The 26,542-nt window shown below is 27.4% G+C and overlaps 1 protein-coding gene across 3 annotated transcripts in view; it reads left to right on the top strand.

The window, feature by feature from the left end:
• Positions 1 to 26,542, top strand: part of LOC122710953 (protein doublesex) — a 90,489-nt gene that overhangs the window by 20,458 nt on the left and 43,489 nt on the right. For all 3 annotated transcript variants that reach the window (XM_043929220.1, XM_043929222.1, XM_043929219.1), the window contains exons 4-5: positions 13,893 to 14,036; positions 14,295 to 15,165. In XM_043929220.1, coding sequence (XP_043785155.1) covers positions 13,893 to 14,036; positions 14,295 to 14,380 — 230 coding nt within the window. In that variant the 3' untranslated portion in view covers positions 14,381 to 15,165. The remainder of the gene's footprint in view (positions 1 to 13,892; positions 14,037 to 14,294; positions 15,166 to 26,542) is intronic.

Here is a 26,542-nt window from a genome sequence, read left to right as displayed (position 1 = left end):
TAAATCTAGCAACTACTAGGAAAAGTAATTCTAGTTAATGTCAAACACACATCATCGAATATAATATTAATTATAGCTTTGCGTTGTAAGAATTTTAACTGCTAATGTTTTAACGTTCAAAATTTTTTCATAGATATTTAACAATGGCTAAATAAAACATGTTTTTCGATATATACGAGCAAAAAAAAGATCTTGTTTCGTTTCATTTTATTATATTATATTATTGTTAAATATTAAAAAGACTAGAGTTATATGAAATTTTGAAATTAATAATATTTAATAATATTATTAATAATCTCTTATAAAATACGATTTTTTTGAAAGCCACTGATCTAGTCTAACAATTGTCAATTCATTGAAAAATGCACAGCATTCTTCGCTCTAAATCATCGTTCGGTATTAATCGCTTATATAAGTAAATTTGCATATGCAAATATAGTTCTAAGTATTATACATACCTGCATAATCATCGAAATAAATGCTTGTTCTACGACACTGCGAATTTCTTTCTCAAGTTTTTAATATTTTCTATATATATATTTTTATAATAAAATAAGATAAATTTACACAAAGAATCAGAGGATTAGAAATTTGTTAACGATTAAATATTTTCATATCAATATTTGTTATTTGAAAATCATTAATCATCAGTCATTAAAGAAACGAGAAAGAAGATCGTAGTTCATACAAATGCTTCAACAGATATAACAGCGTTAAATAACATCGATTTAGCTAAGGCAATCTCTTTTAATATTTCTTTTGCTTTCTCTTTATAACTTCTTTGGAGTTGAATAGCCCTTTATCATTGAATTTTTACGAAAGTTATGAATTCCTCGAAATTTTATTTTTTTAATGCGATATAATCGAGACAATGATTATTGAATTTATCGAATCATTATATATTATTATTCAGGACATATCTAGTAAATCCAATGAATTTTTTAAAATAACAAATTTTATCTCTCTATTCTATGTATGCTGCTGGTTAAATCAGAGAAGCATAAAAATAACTGCAAGTATTTAAATGTAAATGCGAGAAAATCAGGTCAAAGCGGTTAAAGTTTTCTGTTGCTCATATATGTCATATAGAAGTGTAATTGTCAGAAAACTTTTCATTAAAATATCGATGCACACGTTTCATTTATTGTACTGAAATATATTTTAACGCCATGAGATAATCTATAATGGACTTTCTGTTCTACATTGTCTTTAATTACGTTTTTTTTCACTGATAATCATAATCTTTTGCAAATCTTGTATATCTATTTATTTTTTTCTAAATTTCAGTTATTTTTTTCAAATATAATTGAAAATACTTATATATTTCATTATTTCAATTCTTAATGTTTTTATTTTCATTATCATCATTTAGAAATATTTCTTCATCGACGAGGAAAGTTTGTATTCATACTTGTTATTTCTATTAATTTATCAACAGAAGACAGATTAAAACTTTCACTATGGTCATCATCTTCATTGCTTCATTGAATGCAATATTTCCAATTGATTATACTCTGTGAATCTAGTAAGCTTGATCACATTAGAATTATTATTGATTTATTGAAATATTTATTTTGAGCTATAAGTTTTTTAGTAAACTAAACTTAAAACTAAAAACTAAAAATTTCAAGAGAAATCGTGCTAAATAAATAAATAAAAATCACAGTTCAATAATTTTGACGATATTATTTAATATTGATATTAAATCTTAAAAAATAGATGATTTTTAAAAGTCTTCATGTTTTAAAAATGATTATTAAAGTTAAGTATATTCAATAATGGTATGAATATTTATATTATAATTAGTTCAGAATCAATCTTGAAACTCATTCGACATTTTTCAGTTGCATTTTTTTCTTTTTTAAATAATAATTTATAAATTAATGGAAAGGATGTAAATTAAATTATAAAAATACAATATTTCTTGTCGATTTCTTTGCTGATCAGATTACCATTGGTTTCTTTAGCATTGCACATTGAGTTGGCAGAATCGATCGATTTTACTGCATGTTATATGGTAATCATCAATATTAAATTGTTCTTGGACTTATATATTCGAAAACTCTAAATTGATGCAATAATATAATATGTTTATGCTGTAAAAGGTTTGTAATTTAGATACAAGATAGCTTCTGTTATTTTTTCGACTCGTGAGTATAAATTTTATAATGAAAAATACTTTATAGAGAAAAGATTAAAAAATACTAGATATACTACGTGTTGAAAAGAAATTTGTGAGAAGGAATCTTATTACTTGATTTCAACACACCTAATATGTATGTTCATTCAAACAGACACGAATTGGCAATTGGCCAAAGTATCTACAGATAAGATCATATTGTCCTTTTCATGCCAGACACACGAGTTGATGTAGTGAATATGTTATTCAGTAATTTATAGAAGTTTATAGATACTTTAATTTACTTCAGAAATTAATTTCTAAAAATATAATTTTATCGTTATAATATGAAGTTAAGAATAAAAACGTGACATTCATACCACATTCTTGAGAAAATTTGCACATTCATGCTTCTTATGAGCAGGACATATGATACCATGATGTTAATAATAAGCGAAGGAGAGGAGTACTCCTTTTTTTGTTCCTATGATTTCTCAAATAGTTCATCTAATTTTTTTTAATACTTTGTCTTATTTTCGCATTTAGACAGTTATTTATTGAGTCAAAATTGATTTCTAGCTAACTTTAAATAGTATTTCATTGATTACGTGTGATTATTGTCATTTATATATGTGATAATGAAGATAGACTAATTTCATCGTACTTCTACTGCATTCATAATTTATTTCATTGACTTTTATAAACATATTGTCAGGAACAATATCTTTTTCTTAATCGCTCAGTTAGTCAAGATACTAGTATCGCTTTGAATTAGAGTAATTTTCAGAAATATTCGAGTTTTTTTATAATTTTAATCTTTATATATTAAAATAGAGCAAAGCAAAACAGTTGAAATTTGATTAAATCTATCCATAAATTCATATTCGTATTCGAAGAGGTTGGTCATTCTCCATCGAGTCAACATTTGACAAAAAGTATACAGCAAAAAACAGTCGAATACTTCCTCGCCGTATCGATGTAAACACATCCGAACGAATACATTTGATACGAGGCTCCGACGTTTATTTGTATATAAGTAGGAAATCCTGTCTTTACATTGCTGCACCGTAGGCCAAGTCCTCAGAAGAACGTGGCGGATGGCCACGGTGAATGCGAACGAATCGCGACGCTTCATTTTCTTCCCGCATAGCGCCACCGTCGCGCCAGCCATCTCGCGTCCAAAGAAGTCTTAAAATCTTTTATAACCTTCTACTATGCACCCCGAGGGCAACGATCTTCCCGGCATCTCGAGTAGCCTTATCCGGGGGGGTGTTTATGGTTTTTCGGTCTCTCGACTCGTATTGTGTGACGCCAACACACTTCTATGCGAAATAGCGTGTTTAACGCCGCGACGCGGCACGTCGAGGCGCGTTGCGTCGCGTGACGTCATCGTTTTCGTTTCACCAGACCGTTAATCCAGCCTCGGTGGTGTACGGTTACTCATTGTCGAGCATTCTATCGCGTGTGAATTATTCGACACTGAGAGACGATCGATCTTCGATGACATGGCAGCAGGAGTGTTGAGTATTTGAATTTTTTTTTTTTTTTTAGTAATGCTTTTGAGAAAAGTTTGAAATGGAGGATCGTAGATCTATCTTAATTCTTTTTATTACTTGGATACAGTATTTGGATCAATTTGAAAATATTCAGCTACTAGTATTATATTTATGCTATTCAAATTATCGTAGAATGAAGTAATATGTATTATTACTCAAAAAATTGATATCGAGTTTCTTTCTTTTTATTGATGTTTAATTGAGAATTTTTTATAAAATATTTATATCGAATATCCTATAGTGGCTAATCACTATGTCAATAATTATATACATCATTCATTATTTAAATTTTTCATCATTGTCATTCAAGAATAATTAATTATAATACTCGGGTTAAATGCTATTATTTTTATACACGATTGTTTTTTTTTTATATATATGTAATTAAATTTGTATACGTTGAATTAAAACTCAAACGATATTCACAGGAAGTTGTTCAATTAAGATCGTCTGATATAGTAGATAGGAATATCTAAATCGAATAAAATATTTATAATGAAACTTATTTGTATCATTATCTTATCGTATATATAATTCGTGGAAATCAGTAATGTAGGATCGATACTGTAGTATAGTTATGTAACGAATAGTTGAATATCATAAACAATTGTAAAGTTTATATACTTAGTTACCCTCTTAAAGAGCTATGGATTTCAATACATATTTTTCTTTGACAAATTTCGAAATAACAGGAAACATTCGTGTAACATATACACTTTGTTTCACAATGTTTCATCATTGTATCCACTAAATATATTGAATAGATCTTTATACAGGAACCAATCATTTAGAGTGAGAGAAGAATATTGGAGGGTTGAAAAGAGTGCCGTTACCATTTTTTTTCTAAATCGAATATTATATTAATATTTTGTTATTTAGATTTAGTATCTAGAATCTAATAACATTTACTTAAAACTATTTAAAACATTTTTCCGTTCTGCATAATTAAATTAGTTATAGTTGGAAATATTTTACCTAAGAGAATGTTCCATGAATTTACGTATATCCAAGCGACGTAAATTTCTCCCGCTACAAAATCCTCGTATGGCTATTCAATAAAGGATTTGTTTCGATTATTTTATACGCATTTACATATTATGCGTATTATTACATATATCATGAGCAACTTCTTAAAAGGAAAGAGGAATACGTTCGTTTGTTTGCGAGCAATGGTCGAAGCGAGTAAGGATTTTATGCGAACGTTTGACAGGATAGGATTTTACTGCTTCCGAAATGTCGTGTCTCGTAAAACCTGCCTCGTTCACGACCGTTCCTTCATTCGGCTCTTTCCGCTGGAACTTATTGCGATTTCACGTTGACTATTTTTATAGGCGGAGAAGAACTGTTGCAAAGGGTTTCGGTTATATCGTTTTTATTGAAACAGACGTAAAATGTCAAGCATGGAGCCTCTGTGCAGCGCGGGATCGCGTAGACGAAACGTCTGCAATTTTTCTTCGATCCGTTCTCCTTCTCGTTAAAACGATATTAAATCGGTTGAAGTGAATTTTGAAAAAGTTTTCGGGAACTCAAAGCTCGCTAGCTCAAATCTTACCCCTTCTTGTTAAGAGTTAGTTTGAGAATTATTATCAAAGTTAGATCAATCATAGCTAAAAATTGTAATATACAATGAAATCTTGTTTATATAAATTTCATTTATATTTTTGATAGAAATTTATGATAGTGACTGAACTCTATCTATGTGAAATGTGAGCGTTATTCCATTTACGAACGTTTTTATGATATAGTGATTGGATCTATATTATTTCCTTTTTCATATAAAATATTAATTTATTAACAATCATACAATGATGTTTGCAAAATTGTTCTCAATATCTAATTTATTATTAAAGAGAATATTTGAAATGAAATTGTCCGAACAATTTTACATATGTAAATATATTTCTTCTCTAACAGATTCGTATAAATGGAGTTCTATTATATCCTTTTTCTTTTGCGTTTCAAAAAAAAAAAAGAAAAAGTAGAACAAATTTTTTGGAAAACACGTTTCAGAAGATAATCGTGTAAAAATGTGCAAGCTTTTGTCGAATAAAAGCAATGATATTCGGTATGGCTACGTGTCCTCTTGTCATCGAAACGATCCCTTGTTAGCATACATATATCCTGGGTTTCAATTACGCGGCGATACAACGGTATCATTGCTACAAAGCTCGTTTCCAAACCATCCCTCCGCGACGTGTGTCCATCGAATGCGCGGAGTCAGTGGTCGAAAGGTAGAAGGGGGTTCCGCGTTCCCCTATGTAACACGAGATCCTCGTCAGGGATCATCAAGGGGAAATTCGTGAATTCGCGTGCACAGGTAAAATCCGATCTCTCGTTATCGATCGTCTTTGTTGAAGTTTATTTATTCCCTTATTTATTTTTTCATCATCTTTTGTGAACTTGTGTATAACTTTGAGGGATAATCAATTTATACTGGAACAAAATTAATACGGAATGTTCTACAAGATCCAGAACAAATAATTTATTGAATATCAATGAAATGTCAAATTCGAGTAATAAATTTTTTTTTAATCACAACGTGGAAATTAGGTCGATATAGATACATGGTATCGTGTAATTAATGTTACAATCAAGCAAAATGTGATTATAATTAAAAGAGAATTAAAGGAAAGAAAGAATCAAATTTTCAGACTTTTTTTCTAAATTTAATTTTATGTTATCGAGTATAAAATCTTTATTTATTTAACATGTTACAAATTACATGTTATAAATTTCGAAAATTTGATTTTCTTATGAAGAAAAGTAATCATTCCTGTCAAGAATGTTCTCACAATATTTAGTGTGGAGTGTTAGAGATGTGTAAGTAGAGTGTTTGAATCGAGTACTTGAGATTATGGTGTGAACGAAGGGTGCATGGCCACTCAAATTTTTACTACCGATATATACACCTACACGATACCTGATGAATTATTTATACACTTTATCGGACACTTTTTGAAATAAGAGATACATCAACGATAATAAAAATATCTTCAATATTTCAAATATTCTTTTGCTAAAGAAAAATTAAAAATCTTCTCCTTCTTTTAGATATTGTATAATTATATGATACAATATGATATATCGTAACTTTTCCATAAATTTTGAAGAATTTATAATTTAAATACATTTATCGTATTGTTTATAAAATTTTAATTGATTATTCGTTTGCCATATATTTGCCGTCTCATAATTAACATATTCATATATATATATATATATATATCTATTTAAATTTATCAAATATAATTAAATACTTGAATTAAATATGATTTACATAGTTGTTGTTCGTATCATAGGTTAGATAAGTGTGTGATACAATTTGTCAGAAATTTCTAGTAGTGTCGCAGTTATTATCTTTATTGTAGCTGAATACTTAGTGGGATATCGAGTTAACGACCAATTTCGTACAATCAAACGCACGTTCATAAAATGTTATAATCGCATTCTGTACTCTTAGAATTGCCCCGCGTGAAAATCCTACGCACTCCTCTTGGAGATTCAACATCGCTGATGGAGTTCAACTTACAGTGTTGGTTGTGAAATTGTTATTAACTTTGCTTTCCCTGGTTCTTACGATGATTGCCTAATCATGCAATTAACTTAAGCATCAAAATGTATAAATAGCATGCAAGAGACTAAAAATAAGCAGTAAACTTTAAGACTTTCGAAACTTTTGTTCTTTTGTTACCTATGCCCATACGATGTAGTTACGTACAATATTAATGTATTTGTTATATAATATTCATAACACGTTACTTGTACACATGGCATTCATATTATTAATTTGTACTTATATAACGTTGATACATTAAATTAACTAATAATTATAAATACCTAAAATTAACATATTCACAGTTTAATATAAATTAAACTTTCATTATAGATACGAATTGCCAAGTTGTAAAATTGGGTAAAAAATGAATGAATAATTAATTAATTCGTGAATTTATTCGCAAAAAATCAAGTTAATTAAAGTATTGAATACGTGCCAAAATGTATAGAACAAATTAATTAATAATGTATCGTATCCACTCTATTTAATATATTTATGATTATACGAGGCTTAAGATAGCAATAAGAACGGTCAATGTATTAAATATATTTTATAAATGTGATTCATCCTTTTTATTTAATTTTTATTAATATTTCGTGATACGATTCTTCATGAAGTTTCAACTAGAAATATTTTTACAGTATCACATCGTGAATCGAAAACAATATTATCAACTGGTGTAATACTAGGTGGTTTGCATTCAGCAGTTTCAGAGAATTCGCGGACTGATATCAAAGTTTTCGTTATCGGATATCGTTACGTGCATTCTCGCTTTCATTTTTTTTTTTCTTCTCATGCCTCGTGTATTGTACCCGCGTGTTTCTTTTATGCTGTGTATATTGCACTTTAGATATCTATGCCTGTGTGTACGCCTTTTATGCTTGGAGTGTGATAATAAAATTGTTTCGTCCATAAAGTCGACAGAAAGTATTATCGGTTATTCAACACAGTTACAAAATGATACATGTTACAATATGCATGTTACGTTTTAAGTTAAAGTTTTTGTTAATTTATTCAATAGTAATAGTTTTCATTTTTCTATACAACTACTTCTCTTTTACGAAGTTTGTAAAGTTATACAATTTTATAATGCAACTGTTTGTAAAGTTATGCTATTGTACTTGTAGCTTATTGATTTTGACATGACTTTCGTTACTGGAACAATGTCCAGGGAAGCATATTATATCTTATACTTTGCTCGAAAGTTGCTCTTAAGTCTTCACAATGAAGATAGTTTGGAGTGTTACAACTTGCTCTTCAGATATGAAAGATGTGAGATGATGATGAAGAAAGGATGAATATGGATTGAAAATCTGTATCTTTGTAGACAAATCTGAATGATATGTATTATTAAAATTATGTTAGATTGATTGATAAATTTTTAACATTTTATTTTAAATTGGGATATAATATATTTGATGTTCTCATTAAAATCAATTACCAACTTTGTACTCCATCCAACTCTAATTCAATCATCTGGATATTTGCTTTGTCTCTTTATTGACGAATCAATTTTTTAGGTAGATTAGATTAGATTATTTCTGATTCAAATTAGGTTAAGTTAGATTTAGTAGTTTAAAGTTAGATTTAAACTAAATTGAAGGAAGAAAGATTCATTGTACTTCTTCAGATATAAGCTTTCGAATACAAAATGTTCCAGAATAAAAAAGTTCAAGAATAATACATATACTATGATATTATAATAACAAGATTTAATATAATAAATTTTATCTGCAGAAAAAGAAAAAAGAAATCAATTCATGAAGAAAGTTTTTTTCAAGTTCAGAAAATTTGATTAAATAAAGTATGTAAATATTCTATTAATTCTGTATATCATAAAAAGTTTGTAATTATTTTTTACGATACTTGAATGAAGCGTATAATCAAATTTTTGATGAAAAATTTGTACTATAATATTCTTCAGACAAGAAGAATGATTAAAATAAATTCAGAATCAAAAATTACATTATACATCATCTTACTAAAATCATTGTTGCCTATTATCGTTATGAAAGAATGCAGAAATTGTAAATGCATAGTAATTTATCTCAGAGTTTAGGTATAATGGAATTGTTATGTAATCTATGTTTCGTCATATCGTATGAAGTAGGACTTACGTTAGTTAATTATTGTTTGACGATTTAATGGTCAACTCATAACGAATTTAATTTAATAGATCTTTTTCTTTTTGTTTTTTGTTGATGCTTAATATGATGTTTTTAGACCTACAATTTTTAATTTTTGATTGGAAACATTATTTTAGTAATAATAATAGCTAAAATGCAAATTTTCTTTTATGATGGAAGAGCGTTTAATGGCTTGTTTCATAATTGTATTGCAATGATAAATTCATTTCTATGGAAACAATAACATAAAATAACTTTTTCTTTTGTATTATAGCACTAATATTGATAAATAGATTAGATATTCTTTTTATGTCAATAAAATATTTATTTAATATTATTTTATATAACATATTTCGAGTATTTATCATTAATCATCAAATCGTTTAATTCCAACAATGATACAACTTATGTTCTTCATCATATCGTATTCTCATTTTTTCCCCCAAAAGTTTAAAACATTCTAATTTTTGGCAGTTAAAAAATCTAATCAAGAAAACAAAATTGACGATATTTTTATACATTTTGATTAAAATTTTATACAATTATTCATTAGATCTACTTATTAAGAATTTAATTCTAAATGTATTAATGATAAAATTCTAAACGTATTCCTTAATGAACGAGAGATTTCTCTCTGTGTTCGCAAATAAATGTAAATGATTAATTAAATGTTTTAGTGTAATAAAGTATTAGTTTCTCTGCTCTCGTGAAATATTCACAGCGTGATTAAACGACATGATGACGATTGACAGGATACAATCTTATAAACTTCTCACGCCACTACGACATAGAGACTGCTTACAAAAGCTCCTCAAGTTCTCGGTATCGACTTCATCGAGAAAGCCTTGTTACAGTTTCACTCGTTGGTTTAAACATGAATCTGTTTATTTATAATTTGATTCGTAATAATTGTTTTTGATAGCTTGATGGATTAAATAACTTTTATGGTTATTATATACGAACGTTATGTAGGTTTGGCTTTATATTTATTTCCTTTTTAAACTGTAAATATGAATGCTAATTCATTGGTACATAGTTGTGAATCAAAATTATACGATATCAATTGCTTATGATATTCTAAGATTATTTAGCTAACTATGATAAATTTGTTTCAACATGTTACTTTACTAATTTCATGTTAGGAAAATAAAACGATCGAATAAAAATGATAATATACTTTTCCTATAAATATATAAATTCTTTCTCATAGATTCTCATAGATTCCTTGCTCCAATTCAGATTTCTTTATTGTAAGAATAAATATTTAAATATTGTATTGTCATATACAAAGTATACCATATTCATAATTTTATGGGTTTGTTTTTGAAAAATTTTTAATAAAAATAATAAAAATTATTTCTAATATCAAGAGGACGACCGAGTTTGTGCGGACTTTGTATCGTTCTGTTCAAATTACCGTATTGTATGCTGGATACATTCAAGTGCAATTGTAGCTTGTATCAATCTACACAAATATCGTCTTGCATCGTAAAGCTCATATTAAAAACATATCTTCAGTCCTACTTATAATATCAGAGAGAATGTTTATTAAAAATATTGTTTCAAATGTGATTAACATTTTTGTTATTTTAATATTTCTTATTAATAACTTTCAACTATTTTTCGAATAAACAATTTTGAGTAAAAATAATATTAAGAGTTAAAAATATTGGAAAAATTTAAATGAATGTTAGTAGAAAAATGGAGTAGGTTTATCTTAAAGTATTTCAAATTGGATCCAATCAAATAGTTAAAAAATTATATGCAGATGAATATTAAATTGAGAAAGAATATATTTTAAATATTTACTTAATGTTTTTAAAATATTTTATCTTTCTTTACATAAAATAAAATAAGAAAAATTAAAATTGAAACATTATTTGAAAATGTATACTGATTTGTTTCTTGAATTTGTTACAAATTGCAATAATTTTTCAAAGCATTAGAAATTAATGTAAGCAATAATATAGTTAATATCATAGATACGCCAATATCTTTCTCTACTTGCAAGATAATTGATTCTATTTCACTTTAATGTTTTCATCAACTTAATTATTCAAATGGTGTCAAAAACTTTCATTATTTATCATCATCCTTTTACCATTCGCGAATTACATGCGATAAAGTATTACATACTTTATCGATCGTCTCAAATGTGAACGTGTCATGCATAGCATGCCATCTGATCTTGTTCAAAAGTGTTTTCCAACGTGTAATAATAACTTTACAGTTCATTTTGCAAGTTCTTCCTTATATTACGATAGATAAATAAATTCTGTTGAGGTAATTATAAATTATGTTACATGTTTATATTCAATCTTAGTTCATTAAAATATAGCGTTGCAGTTTTGATTTATTTATATATATATATATATATATATATATATATATATGACAAAAATTTTTCTTTATAATAGAGGAAATTTTTTATAGCAATAATAATCTTGTCAGATTATTTAGAAAAATTTCATACATGAAATCTATACCTATCTAATACTAGGATTAAATACATTGGAAATTCTTCTTTGCTTGGGCATCATTTCCACTGCGCTGAGCAAGAATCTTCCTTGGATCCAGTCAAGCAAGTAATATCGAACACAGGCATTTAAATTTCTTTATCTGTTTTGACCATCTATTCCTCTTCCTCTTACACATTCTTTCTATTACCAGCCAAGATTAAACAGGACTAGAGTTTCATGTCTCAGCTAAATATACAAGAAGTATGTCGCGAGCTATGAGCTTATAAGGAATTACGGGTTGTGCTCCATTACTTACACCTATACCCATATTCTTTACTTTCCATTTCATCCAAGTAAAAAAATTCCGTGTATTTTCTCCTTCAATGAAGACTAGTTTTCAACCATACATGTCTTTCTTTGTATAGTAAGTTGCACCTCATCGGCATTATGGCGAAACGAAGGGAAAGCAGCAATATAGAACATACCTGTGAGTCTCGTATCACAGGTAAGATTAACAAGAAGGACACTTAACGAGAGGAGGGAATGAGATTGATTTAAAAAAGATTGATTGAAAAAAAAAAAAGATTAAAAAGAGAGAAGAATGATAGCAATATCGTGGACGAACAGAAAGCAAGGACGGACGGCATTGAACGGTCTTTCTCTTTTCTTCTCCATATCGTCGGAGACCTTCTTCGGTCAGAGGGCAGTCCCTCTATTAGATTCTCTTTCTCTCTTTTCTTTTTCTCTCCCTCCCTCTCGCTCTCTCTCCCCCTGTGTCTCTCTTGGAGAATTTAATTTTCTCCCACTCCAATGTTTGCGCTCTCCACTCCTCTCTCGCTCTTTAACGGAGGCAGCATGCCACTTCCAAAGAGTTAAACACGCATACGCGCGGGTACGGAGCACGTGGTTGGCCGGGTTCACCTGCGCATAGAAAAGGAGGGACCCAACGATTGGCGTCCCGGTGGAGCGGCACCTGCGGCCCGCGTCGTGGTGTCTATTCGATAGAACGTAGGGGGATGGCAACGTGAAAGAGGGAGGAGTAGATTCGGTCCACTTGGAAAAAGCGGCAGTCCGCTATGTAGGAGGAGAAACAGCAACGGAATAAGGAGAAAGAGAACGTAACGTAGGTCGGCAGGAGGGGAGGATTATTTCCGCCTTTTAAAAACGACCCAGAATGCCTCTTATAGGCGGAGCTGTGGTGAGCGGACGCGCTACTATTGGCTGCCATAATATATATAATACATCATGTTATAATGGCTGGGGAATTATTGTCCTTGTTCATGTTCGCTCACTTATTTCTCTTGCACAGAAACAATTATATCCCCTACCGAACCACTATTTCCCACCCCTTACGCAGAACGGCTTCGGTTCGCCAACCGGAGTAACATGTATTGTTGATTGTTTCGAATCGATATGTACGGCGCCACGAGGTTTCTGAGCGTGTGCGCATGCGCGAACCGCGTTTTTCGGGCAACTTCGGGATGAATCGGAGACCACGTGGCATGCCGCGAATAGTAAGCTGATTTCGGAGTTCTGTTTTATTTTCACCATCATTTGATTTTTCGTAGAAATTTTGAAGATTCGTAAAAGTTTACGTTATTTTATAAAAATAAATATATCATTAAAGATAATATCTTTCGATATAATAATTTTTAATCGAAATAAAAATATTAATCGATGTACGATTCATTTAGCACGTGCTCATTTAGATATAGGTTAGGTATATCATTTCTATAATCGAACATAACCTATGTATATTATTTTTGCATCGTAATGTATAATAAATCACGCAAGGAAATATAATATATGCATCATTAAAGAAATCAATTTTTTAGTATATGTCAGATTCATTGCGTAAATAATTCATATATATTAATTAGTGGCACCCGTTAGATTTTATTACCTTATCATCATAAATTTTATTTTTTTAAACGGATTCAATCATTCTTAACAGTTCTTAAACTTTTTAATTATGCATGGTTTATTAATAAAATTGTGTTAATAGTTGCATAAAATCGAACTTGATTGAATATATATTTTATTTTAATAAAACTATTTATTTTGATTATGTTATAGGTGAAAATGTGGAAATTCTGTTGGAGCACAGTAGCAAACTTGTAGAACTTTTCCAGTATCCTTGGGAAGCATTGTTACTGATGTACATCAATTTAAAATATGCAGGGGCTAATCCGGAAGAAGTAGTGAGACGTATGGTTGATGGTAAAGTATTTTTTTTTCAGCTTTATACTTATCTATTTTTTATATTAATATTTTCACTTTATTTTCACGTTTTAATATTGCTTTATTTTCGATAAAAAAATATAATTACATAAAATGAATATTCTATAAAAAATAAAAAAATTTTTTAATTAATATTATATATATATATATAATTATGTAAAATTATATTTTTATGTATTTAATATGATCAAATCTAATATGAAAAAAAATAATAATAATTTCTATTTTATTCTCTAGCTTTAATAATCTTCTGTTTGAAGAATTTTATTTGGGATTTTATTTTGAACAAAATTGTTTCGTTTATAAATTTATTGCCTACTTGATTTTATTTATGAAATTTCTACGAATGATTATTTGAAATTCGTTAAATTCTTTCAGAATTATATTGAAAAAAGATTCTAATATAAGTTCATTATTGATGAACCGATTATTCCTATATTTTTGTTGGAAAAATGATGGAGTAAATTTAATTTTGACGGTTTAATGATTAAAAGATAGATTTCTTTGTCGTGAAATAGTTGGCTCATGTGGACAACGAAATTGGCAACAACATTCATATTTTAACAATATGTAATAAATTTTCTTTATATATCACGTACTTTTATTAAAGTAAAATGATGAAATTGTAGAACATTAATAAATTAAATTTTTTTGATAGTATATAAATCAAAAATTATATTACATATTATTCCAAAGAACTATTTCTATTATTCGGATTTTATTTCTGATAAAATATTATAAAATACAATGGTGCACTAAGTTTCTCGAGAATAAATTTAGAGTCGAGGACACAGGTGTTAAAACCATTACAATAAGATTTATGCTTCCAGTATATATTTGTTCATGTCAATTCGTTGTATTCGTCATCCTTAACAATAATATCAAATCAAAATTGAAATGCAGAAAGTGATCATTTATAAGTGATGGTTGTCAAATGATCACAAAATTTATTACATTTATTCAACACGTCAAGATTTGTTATAATTATACTTTCATTGGAAGATAGAATTTAATCATCAGGAAGATATATACCTATATTGAAATGTATGTATATCAGCCGATTGTATTCAACAATGTAAGATTTAAATGGGATTCAAAGAATATAGAGGTAAGTATTATATATATATTTGCAGAGATTAAAAATATTTAATTAATATTCAGATCAATATAAAAAGCAATACTTGTTTGAAAGTATCTATTCTAATAATTAATCGTTTCTCACAAAGTAAAAATAAAAAATTTATTTTTAAAAATATAAAATATTCCACGTGATAAGACACTTAAGGTAGATAATCTATCATATTGTCAATAATATCACGTAAATGATATTTTAAGTTATAATATTTCCTGTCTATATTTATAATATATGAACAGATAGAAAGTAAATGCTATAAATGCGAAAGAGTTAAAGTAAATTATCAAACTTTCGTTATTATTCTTCTATTAAATATTTTTGTTTTATTTTCTTTCGTGAATAAACGTAAGTACATAAGTGGTTATTGATGATTTTCTCTTTAGTGGATTTAAAACCATTGGAATAATATTCCATTGCTGCATTTATATTTGTTTGTATGCAAATGTAATGTAGTCATTGTCATTGATCATTTTTCAACAATGATTTTATTTTTTCAATTTTTTTACAAATTACAATTTTTAGAGTCCATTCTCAAAAAAATCATCTTGTAGTACAACATATTTTCAAATTTTTAAATCTTTTTCTTATTTATAAGAAATTATTTATGAGATTTTTTAATATGAAGATTTATCACATGAATAATTTTTTTTTAAAAGATGACTCAACAACGAAACGTTATTTAAATATAAAAAGTAGTCTTGTAGTTTAATTGTTTTTGTGTCTAATTAAAATTTTTCATTTTATTAATTCTTAAAAAAGCACAAAATTGTCAGTACCTATTTGCAATCAAGAAATCATTGATCACATCACGTACAATAAAAATTTTCTTAATCTATATAATGAAATAATATAATGAAATTGTTTTTTTTTAGATAGCACTAATCTTTCAATATCTTATCTTTATAATGAGAAAATTTCAAAGTCAAGGTCATTATATATTTATCTAAATAGTTTTTCCCTTTTTTTAGAATTATGATAAATATGATAAAACATCTGCCACGTTATATAATATTATAAAAAAATATTAATATTATAATATAGCATTAATAATTGGCATTAATATTACAAAAAACATTGACATATTTGCTTAATTAACAATTTTTTTTATAAATAATTAACCTAAAATAGTAATCCATAAACGAAAATCATTCAATCAAAAATGTTTCCAATTAATTAAATTATCATGACATAAGGTCACATCTATCGAATAAATTTATTAAAAAATAATATATATACTTATATTATTTTAATCAAAACGTCTCTTAATTCCATACAAACGGGTTTCTATTATGAATTCTGATAATCAAGATTTTCTAGATAAGACAAGATATGATATTATCAGAAATGATATATCTACTATTTCCATCTGGCAGAAATGAAAGTTATAAAAATAGAATAGCCACATAGGCGTGAAAAAGTGAAGGCACAATAGAATTAAGTAGTTTATGTACTGCTCAAGCACTATTTACGCGGTTTGATCATTATAAATTCTTTAAGCTTGCGGTCTACATCTTGTACGTCATAACACCGGTGCCTATGGTTGCCTGGGGCGCGTATCATCCTGATCACTGCGGCTCTTTCGAACAAGCTCTTTTGAATGAGATATAAATAAACCGACCAAATTGCCACTTTATTATTCATTAACGCGTTAACTGCCACCGTGACCATCTGTTACCGCTGCCTGTCTTCGCGCAATCAGTGTTGGCCTCGTGTGATCACTGGTTACACGAATTTTTACACGTTTTAAAACAATTTTATTACCGCTATATTTTACCAAGATTATTATTGTTATTACCATTGATTTGGAAAGTGTGAAACAAAAGTGGGACAAACGATCGCAACCCGTGCAATATTTTATAAAGTTTTTGCACGTTTCCTTTTCTTCTCTCTATTCATAGCCTACAGATTTTCATTATTACATTCCAAATATCTATTGTTTCAAGTTAGTTCTCCCTCGATTAGATTTTTCTACTTTTTATGATTGTTTATACGTTATACTAATGATATATCGATGTACGTTTTAAGATTAAGTGTGATTATCATTAATTTATGAAATATAGAACTCTGACAAAGTAATTTTTATTGGTTTGCAAGAGATGTTGTATTTATTATTTTTATTTATCGTTAATTTGTTTATTTTTTTTGCATAGAATTCTAATTATCAGAATATATCTATATAAAATATAGGTAGTAACAATTTGTCAATTATAAAATTATTCGGATAAAATTTTCAGAAGCATGGATAAACATAAATATAGAAATATAATTAATTCTTAATGACAATTTATTTTATTTATACAATCAATACAATTGCTATTATTTTAAATTAATATTCTATATATTTTTTCAAACGTATTGATTTCGTACTCGTTGCAAATAATATATTCAATTTTTATTTAAATCGCGAGGATAATTGTAAAATTCTTATTACATCTCATTACACAAGTAAGAAGACAAGAATGATATACGATGTGAGGATAATGCGCAACGAATGAGATTCAGCTGTTCTTAACGCTATTTATCTTATGAACTCAGCTAGTGAATATTACACGTAAGTGCCATATAGTTATTGATTATATAAATAATTAGGATACAAAACGAATTTTCTATTCGATAGTGCTCGATCTATGATTTTTTTTTTATCACTTTTCTTTAGATTAAACACCAAACGAAATATTTCTATTCGTTCTGGTGCAATCTAGAGATCAGTAAAAGTTATGAGAAAAATGTTGACAACGCATGTAAATTTTAAATGATTGGAGAAAGCTGGTACATGCATTTTTCTAAGTTTAGAAGTGAAAATTTTTTGCTCGCGGCTGTTCAATACTTGAATGTTATATAAATGCTGTAGGTACTATATGCTGTAATACTATATTGGAACATGCAAATGATTCGAGAATCTTATTCGTTTACAGTGTAAATTAATGGTAGACTTTTCTAATTACGTAGTAATTTCTAAGTAAGCAAATAACTAATTACTAATTAGATACTTTTGTAAACAGTTAACAGCGAGCCTGTGTTCAAAGAGTTTGTTTGCAATCTCATGATGTCATTTTTTTATAATCCAAACAATTGTTGTATTTCTTTAAAGAAATATGGTAAAACATTATATGCTAAATTTTCTTAAACACTCTTGAATATCAAAAAATTTTATTATTTTTGCTTGCTTTTTAAACCTATAAAATTTCATTTAAAATTAAAATCTTCTCAACAATGAAATTGTACGAGAATATCGAAACGAATTGGGATTTCATATTAAAATTTTAACGTAGATATTTAATTAACATGTTTAGCATCACGTTATATTTACGTGTATTATTAATTTTCCATTATTCGTGTCAATAGAAACAAAAAAAAAAAAAATTCCATTCAATTCTAAATTCTAAAGTTTTCAACCGAGAATATTTTTTATTTTACACATTATACATTAAAAATTACCCGATCGAAGATATCATTACTCGTATGTAAAATAAAACTTTATACCTCAACGAATTTTAAAACGAATAAAACATGAGTTTGATAAACGGCTGTTAAAAAAATTCTCATTACAACGACCGTATCCCCGAGTGCAATAAATTATCTAACTGGAAGCGATGCGTTACCTTTCACGCGAGTTTCTTTTTCCCGCGACGCGTAGGTATGCAAGAAACGTTTGGAAGAAAGAAACCGCGGTTAAAAAACCGTGGAACAGATACACCTTGCCGTAAATATATAGTTGCCGCTACAGTAGCTCGAGATGGATTGTCGGTGTGGTGCTATTAGTTGGAATTGTGGTTCGTGGGGATACGCAATTACGGTGAAGACCTTGTGTTCACGCGTGCCAACACCGATTCAGAATAGATTGGCGGGAGAATCGAGGCTGTTCGTCCAGTTGTCGGTACACTTTTAAGCCCATGTGGAAAGTTGCATTCCAGCTGGTTTCGTGGCGAACAGGTAGAACGATTTACGGTTATATGTTGTTCGCTGTTGGATACAGTGTTGTTAGACACGCTGTGTACAACCTAGTCCGCAGGAACCGTATTTCACCGATTTGAATTATGCTCGCATTGGGATGTATTTATCTGTTGTAATTGGACGCGCGATTGTATTATTGGGTGAAGGTTGATTTATATTTGCCGTTTAGAATACGAAGTTATCCCTTGCTTAGAGGCGTCTACTCGGTGTTTGTAATAATTACCAATTTACACTTCACAAGATCGAATGATTATTATAATGATATATCCTTTTTTTTCCTTTTTTTTTTTTTTTTTTTGCATCGTATATAGTTATCTCTGAAAAATATGTTCTTGTATATATATTTAATAGATGAGAATGTTATGGAAACTTGGATTTATGCCGTGGGATTTAATTGTTTGTTAATGAATGATTTTACTTTGCAACAATTAAAATAAGCTTATAAAAATCAATGACTAAAATAATACTTGTATAAATATAATGAAATAAGTAGATAATATAGCGTGAAAATGGATATTAAGGGTGATGATAGAGGGATATTTTATTAGAAAAATTATTAAATTTTAATTAGAAATCAGGATTAAAATTATCTAGTATGAAAAATCTCAATTTATGGCAAAAAGAAATTTGTAAAAGTTTATATTAAGATATACACGGCAGTAGCTGTTAAGATGAAGCGTTCCGTACGATCATGCTATAAAACTAGTTGACTGTCATGGCTATAATTTTGATTACGCTTACTGTAAATATCCTAAACCTATCATCCTGTCAAATTTCATTGAAATCGATGAGACACACCTTGTTAGTCGAACATTACAAATAATACTTATATAACGTATTTTATGCACGTAATATATATATAGATAATAACGTAATAATATATAGATAATAAAAAATTATTTTATCCAACTTGTATAATTGATTCTATGAATTCATGTATTGATTCATTTCCCACAAATGAAAAAAAAACAACGTATGTTTATCATTATATACGTTTTTGTTATTTTTTTTTTTTCATCATATGCATAAAATAATTAATATAATTAGTATGCAACCAACTGTATATTCATATCTATTCAATTCAGATAAAGATTAATGATGTCAAAAAAAAAAAAAAAAAAAAAGAAATATATTGCTGATCATTTATAGTCAATATAATATATAATAATATACCATACGAACTTCGAGTACTTAATAATGAGCATGTAGTATCGGTGTGCACAATCAGCATGTTGAATACCTTAATTATCACTGGAAATCGCCAGATGAATCGCCATTAATAAATGAGGAATAAAAAAAAAGCGCATATCAGAATCGACGTTTTAAAATGCCGGCGGAAATACTGAAGGTTATTTTTTATTCATTATGCGTCTCCTTCCTCATGTTGATATGAAACAGGTTGGATATCGAATTCGAATTTCACTTGGTGGAAAAAAAAAAAAAAAAAAAGAAAAGAAAGAAAGAAAAATCAACGTCATTCGAGCTAATCACCAATCTCTATTGTATCCGTTAACCTCATCGATGTATCAGTATTCCAATGCACGTCATTAAAAAAGAAATGTATATATTAAATTTATTTTTAAAGATAATATTACGATTATAAATATCAAAATGTTGTTCATAAAAATTTTTCGATATAATAAACTTGTCGTAATATGAATCACTGATTGATAAAAAAAATGTTTTAAACAAATTTTACAACCAATATATACTGTTTAATTTAATTCTGAATAGCTTTCATGGAATTTATTTTTAGTTTTGTTTTTATGTAGCTCATATATATATATATATATTAAGAAAAAAATAAATCAAGTTATATATTATAAATTTTAAAATAATTAACAGAGAAGGGAATCAACTTTCTACTTAATTATGAACAGTAAAAATTGTTTTTTGTCTAACGTGATCAAATGTAATATTGCAAGCATATAATTCACAAGCTTTTTTTTTTTTATTTCGACATAATTATTCAAAATCTACTTACAAATTTAAAGTTGTAAATTTAAATTTACTTGACAAAAATAATACACTTGCGCTCTACTGAATTAGAAAACGGATTATAAATTTTGATGAATTTTTTCCCGTGAATCAACTATGTAATTACCTATAATGTCCTATCTAATTGATTTAATTACACGTTTAATTTAGCTTACTTTCACGGAAATCAGGCAATGTTCAGATCTTTTCCTCATGCTCACTCATTAGAAATCTTAATCAGCGCAATATATTGATAGAATAATATAAACTCGTGTTTAATAATTCTAAGAAGAGAAAATCTAACTCTAATTCTTGTAAATCTCTTCCTAAGATTAAAGTATTTTGATCATTTTAATTAGAAATGAAAAGATTTCAATACTATCCTACATATAAAATAGAACAAATTGAAATTATAGCTTAAGCAAGATTATTTATTTATAGAAGAATGTTTATAATCTTATTTTTTTTTTATTTTCCAATATATTTTTTCAATCCATCTCTAAACATTTACTTTCCCAATTCGTTCTGAAATCTAATTAAATTCCTTGAAAAAAATAATTAATATTGGATTGATAATTGTTTGAAAATCTTTTAAGAATTTATCTAAAATATACGTTTTCTAATTTCCAAATTTCATTAATAACATCTCTCAATCACATTTTTCTAAATGCAATATCTAAAGCAGAATTCACTTATCACGTTAAAACTGTTAAAGAGTTTGTCTCATTTATTTAAATAATTCTTCCATTATCCTGACAGATCCACTTAAGCCATCTCAAAATTTTTCCTCCTATATTATCATGTTGCTTGTCAATCTTCATGGCAGAAAGTGCAAGGCATGCCTTTTAATCGATGCAGTTGCGCATCAACAAAAAAAAAGGATGCTTTCCTTTTAGGGGAAGACATATGATCGTTGGCTATTCCGAAAGTAAATATGAATATATTCATTAGTTATGAACGACAGACAATTTTTTAATCATGACCAATAAAATTAATTAATTAATAAATCAATTGAATGACTATATAATAATTAACTTTCATCAGATATTTTTTTTAATTACAATAGAAAAGTTTTCTTTTTCTTTTCTTTTACTATTAGAGCAATTGGATATTTTGCTGAACTTAATAGATTATACACAGATATTAGATCTACAAATATATTTATTCCGTATTTGAAAACATCTAAAATCTTATTATAAAATATATTTATTTATAAAAAATATCCCGATTAATTATGATATACATTGTTATCGAGCGCCAGACTCCAATGGTTTCATGCGTGTCGATTTTAAAGACATGCATATGTGGCCTTGCACGCATGCAATTCTCTTTTTCTCCTTTCAGTAACTTTACATGCACCTGCAACGTTCTGCATTCTTGATAAATGCACAAAGTATATGTAGCCAAATTGGTTGCACTTAGATCTCTGATATAATTATTTTACTGAGAAACCAGCAGGTCGGGTTTCTAAGTTTTTTACTTTCATGCTTGCTCGTTTTTTTTTCAGAATTATAGCTTGATATATCTGAGAAAGACTTAAAAAGACTTATTTCACGCATAATTAATATTTTTAAATAAGAATATTCAAAGATTATTCCTTATTTTAATTGTAAGAAATTTTTGAAATATTTTTCAATGTATCAAACTTATTATAGTCCTAATATTTTTTACTGAATATCTGATACAAAAAAAAAACATAACTCATTATTATTTTTGGAACAGTTAAAAATTTTAATAAAAAGAAATTAATACTTGGTATAGATGTTTGCATATTTTTGCATGACAAATATTGATATACATTATAGATATTACTTCACCAAGGCTGAGAAATAAAATCATATGTACACGTTTTGAAGTTATATGTATGAGCTAACATTAACACAAGAAATTAATAACACGTTGGTACTGCAAAGGCTCAATCTTCAGATGATCATGACTGATGGCGGTTCTTGAACGTGAACAAGTGCATTAACGATAATGCCTCGTGTCTATTTAAGGTCATTCATTGTATGCATTGATATATACTGCGTATTAATCACGAAATGTAAATGTAGTGCCACGATAGTAACTGTAAAATGAAATAGAAATTTATCAATTGCATATATTAGAGAAGATTAAATTAAATTATATGTATCACTCGATCTATGAGAGCATCAAAATGAAGGATAGTTCGAATATCAAAATTTAATTAGTATTATCAAAATTTTTTTTAAAATTATCTAAAAGTATCGAATTATCATCATCTATATACAAAGTGTGATTAAAAAGAAACTGAAAAAGAAGAAATTATTAATGAACTAATTTAATTTTGATTTTTATCTTTTAGATTGATCTATTACTATAAATCTACTTCAAAATAAATGTCTAATTGACCCGTCCAATTTCTTTCAACTCGCCCATGACCACTCGAATACCCCACACATTGGATGATTAGCCTATACGTTACTCGTGCGGAAGTAATAAAAATTATGATAAAGCGAATTTGATGATAGTCGCATAAAAGCGAGAGCTTGTTCATGAGGACGGGTCTAACAAGAATTATTTTTAATGAAGAAGTCTTCAAGTATAACGCTGACTTTTTATCCAATCTTTGCACAATAGTTCTTAAAAAAGAAAAAAAAAACTGATAATAAAAAAGAAACTAATAATAATAGCTGGTTTTGGGGATATTTATATTTTTTTTATATGGCATGATCATTGATTAGAATCAAACATCTTAATCTAACATCTTATTGATATTATTACGACTGCTTTGAGAATAACATTTTTACAAATATATTGAAAGTGATTATTCAAGAGTATTGTTAATGAACTATTTACAAAAAAATATATTCCAATGCATCTCTCTAGATTTTCAAATGGAGTTTCAAGAAAATAAATTTAACGTTGAATATATTATTGAAAAATCATATTACTCTCAGAGTATTTTAAGATCCATTTATATATAAAAATAATGAAAAGCATTAAAAAGTTTTATCTCGTAATGTTTCATTAATTTTGATAACTTTATAGTAATAATGGAATCGATTCGAAAAATATAAAAAAAAATTTGTAAGGAATAAGTAAAGAAGAAATAGGAATTCTTCCTGAAAGAAATTAAAAATTAAAAATAGAGGAGAATCGCTGAAGTTTTTAATGATCAATCTTTGCCTCGATAAGTACATAAATGTCTAAAGTACAAGTTTCTTACCTGTCCAGATGCATCATCAAATTAATAGCGATAAGATTCAGATTCAGTGTCCTCTGTCTTTCGATTTTACTTCAAGTTAAAATTCATATCGTATCAATGCTGTTTAAAATTGTTAGGTAAAGTGCATCGTATAATTATTGTTCTCATTTTTATTTCTAATTTGTAATTCATTTTTTTTTTGTGATTAATCAAACAAATTCTTTCGTTCATGAAATTATAAAAATTATCTTTCGTGTCTTTTTAACCCCTTATTATATCAATTTCTCCTCGGTGCAACGAACTTTCTTTCTTTTCTTTACTTTCTTTTTTTTTTTTTTTTGCCTTATGGTGCACAGCAGAAGGCTGAAATTTCGTTTGGAATTTTGCATTGGCGCGAAAGGACAGTGCTCTGAAACCAGTTTACCACGCGACAGGTGTCCGCTTCATGATTTATCGAGGTACTTATAACCTCTCCCTTCGAGCGGACGTTAATTGCGTGATGTTTTATTTTTACCAATGCATATCTTGTTGGCCCGCATTAATTAATCGTCATATCGGTTTTTAAGTTAGTAATTAATTAGTACCGTATCCTAAAAGCGATAACACGAGGAAAAATGTTTCCGTGAAAGTTGTATAATATAATGAACATTTTACAGTCTTCATCGTGAGAATGAATATATCTATCGATATATAACGTTATGCGTACAAACTTACAACATTTATCTATATTTATTCATAGAAAATTGATTTTGTCTTCGGTATTGCAAATTATTTCAAACACGAGCTCGTAATAAATAAAGTTTAGAATATTATAATGAGATGTATGATCAATATTTTGCATTTTTAAGTAAATAATTATATAAGTTATATCTTTTTTTCTTTAATTATTAATGTATATTATATATCTTCTTTTTTTTTTGTAAATATGTGAATTAGAAATTTACATATTTTTCGATATTTGCTCGATAAATATATTCTCGTTTCATAATTTTTTCTATGATTTTTCATAAAAAAATATAGAAAATCTATACAAAAAATATTCTCATAGAATTTTCTGGTATTTAACATAGATAGATGGTTGTATATTTGATTTATGTGTATAATTAATTAATGATAATAAATGATGAACTTGCAAAAATAGTCAATATGATTATTAAATTTTCTGCATTTCTTGCAATTTTTTTTCGCAATGTTTCATAATTAAACATGAGAATCAGTTTATTTAAAATAACTATCAATCTGATGAAAATTTGCATACAATATAATACACCATTCTTTATTTCTTAATGGAAGAAATTAGAATTCAGGTTGAATTAAAATTTATTTAGTTTTGAAGAATATTTTAATCTTTAAAAATTATCATTAATTAAAAAATTATGATCAATAAATTTAAAATTAAGATTATATTAATACGATTAAAATTTCACATATTTTTTTTTGTCTTGGAAATTAGTAAAACTTCAAAGTGAAATTGAAAATTAAAAATTTTTTTCTAGATAATGAAAATTTTTAAATAAAATTTAAATAATAAAAAATGAATAATATTTTTTTCCTGTTTTAACATGAATATAATTTAAACATGTAAAAAATTCAACATATTGATCATATCAATTTAGTTATATTATACATTTTTTTAGATTCGTTAGTTTGATAACTTGTAATTTATATTTATCTACATGTTCAAAATTGGCATATATTTATTTAAGTGAAAAATGAATTGCAGAAATGAAACTGTGTCAAGTTGTCAAGTCACTTTATGCATATATGCTATTTTAATACACCATTTCTATACGGTTGACTAATAATTAGTTTATTATTAATTTGACTGATTTATTGTTATAATTATTATTTTCTCTGAGATAGTAATAATATATAATAGATATATAGATATAAAATTAATATAATTAATATAGAATTAATTTTCTCTAGTTTTTTGCAATACTAATTATAATAATATTAATATATTGATAGTTTTCAAATTATTTTACATTTTTTTTACATCAAATATAATAACCAAGCTATAATAATTATTAGTTCCGAAATTTATTTAGATGCATAAAATATCATCATCATTCGCATCAATCAAAATCGTGTCGAACGTTCTTCAGAAGATATTTGAAGAAAATTAGAGAAAATTGTTAGAGAATTATTATGAATAATAAATACTTGACTTCACCAATAATTTTATGATGAATAAAATTCTAAGGCATGAAATAACCGTTAGCTTTAAAATCAAAGAAAAAATGAATA

Source organism: Apis laboriosa, unplaced genomic scaffold (genome assembly GCF_014066325.1).
Source record: "Apis laboriosa isolate Shangri-la unplaced genomic scaffold, ASM1406632v1 scaffold167_cov148, whole genome shotgun sequence".
NCBI lineage: Eukaryota > Metazoa > Arthropoda > Insecta > Hymenoptera > Apidae > Apis > Apis laboriosa.
The sequence above is the reverse complement of the archived record's forward strand: the minus strand, read 5'-3'. Positions and strand labels throughout refer to the sequence as shown.